Source organism: Cariama cristata, unplaced genomic scaffold, assembly GCF_000690535.1.
Source record: "Cariama cristata isolate BGI_N322 unplaced genomic scaffold, ASM69053v1 scaffold13283, whole genome shotgun sequence".
Classification (NCBI taxonomy): Eukaryota; Metazoa; Chordata; class Aves; order Cariamiformes; family Cariamidae; genus Cariama; species Cariama cristata.
Window position 1 is genome coordinate 49,960 of NW_009606727.1, and position 4,321 is coordinate 54,280.

Sequence of the window (4,321 nt, forward strand, 5' to 3'; positions counted from 1 at the left end):
AGGAATGGAGAGGAGCCTGGGTTTGCCAGGGGGCAAGCTGCAGCTCAACCGGCACAGGGAAAGGCAGGCTCCATTTCTGCGTGCTCTGCTCCACTGGGCTAACAAACCCAAACCTGCTCCATGCAATGAGGGAGCCGGGGATGCACAGCAGCCCTGGGAATCAAGGAGGCAGGTGTGTTTGGTAACCCCCTCCCTAACAAGCATTGGCTAAAGAGCCTAAAGCTTGTTCTAGATCATATCCCAGCCGCAGTCAGTTCCACCCTGCTGGATTAACACCGACAAGCCCAAAGCACAGATGGGGGGAGAAGGCTGCTAAGGACGAGGAAAGGCAGGAGGAAACCTGCCTGCAAAGGGAAAAAGCAGCCGCTCTGCAGAGAGATGCAGAGGAACACAGAGACAGGCAGAAAGAGATATGGCAAATCTCAGGATAAAGCTGGTTTACTCATTTAAATGCACCACTCTATTTTAGTTTCAAGTAACTATCTCCCTGGCGATGCCCAGCACAGCCCTGGCCAGCTGGCCACTAGATGTTCCCCGTGCTCCTCTTCAAGCACCCAGGAGACAGAGCCACGCTGCCAAAGGCTCTGCCGGGAGCTGCGGCTGGGAAGCAAAGTCCCTCCGTGGGAAATGAATGTGCTACAGCATGATCTGTGCTGAAGGCCAGAGATGAACATAGATTTAATTCTGCAACTATCTCCTCACTTTTTTTAATGCTCTGCTTTCTTTTTCCTCCCCTCTGCCAAGGCTCAGTCTCGCCTGTAGAAGAAATGATGTTAAATCCCAGTGGCTATAAGGAGAGTTTCCTGCTCCTGAAACCCCTCTGCTTTTCCAGGGAAAATCCTCCGAGGTTAGAATTTAAACTTGTCCCCCCTCAAGCTGCCCCAGGGCTTACCACCAAGTACATTTTGGGGCTGCTCAGGGTAGCGGAGGGGTATGTCTGCCCCAGGCAGCTCTCCTCCCCGGACTCACCACACCATGTGGCCTCACAAAACCAGCCCCAACTCCCTGGGACCGCACCACTGCTTCCAATCTGCCTTGGCCACGGTCCATGGCCAAAACCAGCAGTGCCTCATATCGCCTTCTTTTAACAGCACTAAGGTTACTAGTTCAGTCTTCTGGGGGCTGATAAACCACTGCACTAGCTTCTTAGAGAAACAGCCATGCACATATAGTTATGATAAAGCTGACTCCTGCAGAAGGCGATTGCCAAAACCAGGAAATCCCTTCCTGAACTTCTCACCCTGGGAGTATGGTCAGTGATGCACTACTACTGTCGGCTGCTCCTGAGAGCGGCTCAGCTATGCTGACGGGCACAGTTGCCCTGCTACCTCCTTTTTCTTTAATAGGCTAATTTTGACTTTGGATTTCTTCTCCTTTGCTGGAGAAACCACCATGCTGTGTTTCTACATGGGGACAGTCCACAGGATGCAGAGCAGGACTCTAGCTCCTGCATCCAAATCCACAGCAAGCTGCATTAACATCCTGACAGTGGGCTCCCACCTCGATGGGAAAGGGGGTTTTTAAAGCAGTTAATGTCCTAGCTGTTGATCACCTCACAGAGCACGTAATGGAGGAAAATATGGCCACTTTATCTGGGTAACCAAACAGGAACCAAAGCCTTCCTAACTCTAGTCCTAACCCTGGCTGTAAACCTGTCCAGATGCACAGAGACAACTGGTAACATTTTTCCACCGCGTCTTTTGTCCCCTTCCTTCACTCCTGTGCTCTAGATTTAGGCCCTGACCTTGTAGTCAGTAGCATCACGACACATCCTTGGGCACGAGGTAGAGCCTCCATGAAGCCAAGGAAGGACATAGGACTAGGGGACTAGTTTAGAGGCATGTTAGCTTGCAAGCCTGATTTCAACACCCGTGGGAGATACGTGAAAGCAGGGCAAATGGTAGTAAACTGAAAATGGGCACTGCTCTACATCTCTGCCTACCCAGCACAGGACCACAGCTATGTAGTGCTTACCTGGAGTGGTAGGACTGATGCCAAGGGGTGCCAAGCGTACCCTGAGATATTTGCATCATGCTGGGATCGGGTTGGTGCTCTGCAAGTTTGGTTGAATGCCAGGAGTGAGGTCGGCCTGGAGTTTCACTCCGCCTAGGTAAAAGCAGAAGGATTTTGCACATCAGCAACAGGCCAGCTCTTCCAAGGAAGATGAAAGTGAAGTAAGACCAACAGCCACATTTTAAATTGCTCGTGCTCACTTCCGTTTCACTGCTATGCTCTTGCCTCTTCCAAGCAAATCAAGCAGCAAACACGCACCCTTCCTGACATTCACACAACACGCTCCCCCTCATATTTGCAAGACAACAGGCATAGGCAGACAAGTGGGTTATCACTGAATGTGGGGGGTCCTGCCAGAAGCCTTACCCCCCGGGGACGAGCCTGGGGGCCCATTCACAGGGGTCAGTTTACAGGCAGGGCTGCATGTGGACTCCCACACGATGCACCAAGCAGGGCGGCTGCACGTGATTCTTGCGGATGCTGAAGGAGCGCTTTTCTCAAAAGGTTCCCTTCATTTTAAAGGGACGGCTGGCAAAGTCATCTAAAGAATCAAATACCATGAGGGGGTGGAAGCCCGCACAATGCTGTTTTGATCTCTCCTCAGTGCTGATAAAAATGCAGGAAGAGACGTGACAACCAAGTGCCAGCAATGTACGTCCTGTGCATCCCTCAGGGCCTTGCAGCCGGCCAGCTGTCCCGCTGCAGCATGTGAGCCTGGGTGCGTCCCCAGGCACGGCACGGCTGGCCTTCGGTTGCCTCAGTCACCAACGCTAAGGTCTGCCTCCATCAGCTCTTAGGAGAAAAAAACCACCGACAACCTTATTTAAAGCACATAATGGTGCAATGGAAAGTCAAAGCAGGGGATTAGTGATCAAGTACCCTGAAGATGCTGCAGACTCTCCTTTGCCCCAGCCTTTGGGCTTATCCTTAATCCTCCCTCTGCCTTCCATGGGGGATCTCTCTCCCTGCTCTAGCACTCATCTCTGCAGTTTCTAACTCTTTCTGTGAGAACGAGGAGCAGCACTGGACCTGTGCAGCACTGAAGTCCCAAATGTGACAGCCTGCGGGACAACCTGGACTACCTATAACGCATAAATGCAAGAGGAGGATATGACGCATCTTTAACGTCATCTCACTGAAAATTTCACAGTACAGCATGTCCTGAATAAGTCGGAAAATAGATTAAAATGCCCTCTGCAGATGTAAACCAGACACCGAAAGAGGACTCTCCTAGTACTGCCTAACACTGTGAAAAGAAACGATACAGGAAAATGTACAAAGGAAAAAAATCATTGTTAGGGTCAGATCCTTTACTAGCACAAGTTAACACTGGCACTGCCTGATGTTCCATGGCATGGAAAAGCATTGGCAGAAAGTGAGAGGCGGAACCGTTTCACCAGTAGTTTTTCCATAAGGATTTCACACACACAGGTCATTCTCTCATCATCAGCTAAAAGGAGAAAGAAAAAGGGATGTTCTTTTCCTTTTAACATCTGTTGTGACAGGATTGTCTTAAGGAAAGCTGAACTGGAGGTTTACAGAGGGAGAGCTGAACCGAGCACCCTTTTACCATTACATGTGTAGGTGTGTTTAAACAGGGCTCTTTTGTTAAGCTCCTTGCCCAGAGAAACAAGGGCGCTGAACACTGCCCTGGATGGGAAGTTGACAAAACTGTTCCTTAAGAATAACCTGCGTTCTTGCCTTTTCTGTTGCAGAGATTTAAAGACTTTCTTTGTACTTTCAAGTAGTATGAGCCCCCAGCATTTTATTTTTTTTGCTTGGGAAAGCACACTAAATGATCACAAGCAAAGCACATTATGCCTTGATTTGATCAGTAAAAAGCTGCAAGGGAGCTGCATAGCCAGTCTTCTGAGCCACAGGTATTTTAAACCCTTTTGGTCAATAACCTGTAATAAAACAACACATGGACAGCAAAGCTGTGAATTTAAGTCAGAAGACATGCTGTACCAGCTCAATGCAGGATAACCTTGCATTGTTTCCACACCTACCTGATCCTGGAAACGTGGATTAAGGGTAACCGAATCTTAGCTGAGCTTAAGCCAAGAGAGGAAGCGCTGCGGTACACATGATCTCCAGCTCATGTTGCAGACTCACGCAGGTGATCTCCAAGGAGGCGGCAGGATGGAAGTATGGAGGGTCTCTGCACACACAGGTGCGCCGAAAGGCAGAGAACAGGGGGCCTGACCCAGTCTCCACCGAATCAGCCGAAAGACTCTCCTTCAGACGGAGCTCTGAGGTTGTAAAAGAAAGGCACAGCCGATGCTGCCAGTGCCTGTGTGTGGGCGTT

General features: G+C 50.0%; 1 protein-coding gene across 1 annotated transcript in view; it reads right to left on the bottom strand.

The window, feature by feature from the left end:
• The window catches only part of SHROOM3 (shroom family member 3), a 22,607-nt gene extending 20,493 nt beyond the window's left edge, over nucleotides 1-2,114 (bottom strand). Inside the window, exon 1 of the mRNA XM_009696478.1 lies at nucleotides 1,975-2,114. Coding sequence (XP_009694780.1) covers nucleotides 1,975-2,033 — 59 coding nt within the window. The 5' untranslated portion in view covers nucleotides 2,034-2,114. The remainder of the gene's footprint in view (nucleotides 1-1,974) is intronic.
• Between the last annotated feature and the right edge of the window lie 2,207 nt (nucleotides 2,115-4,321).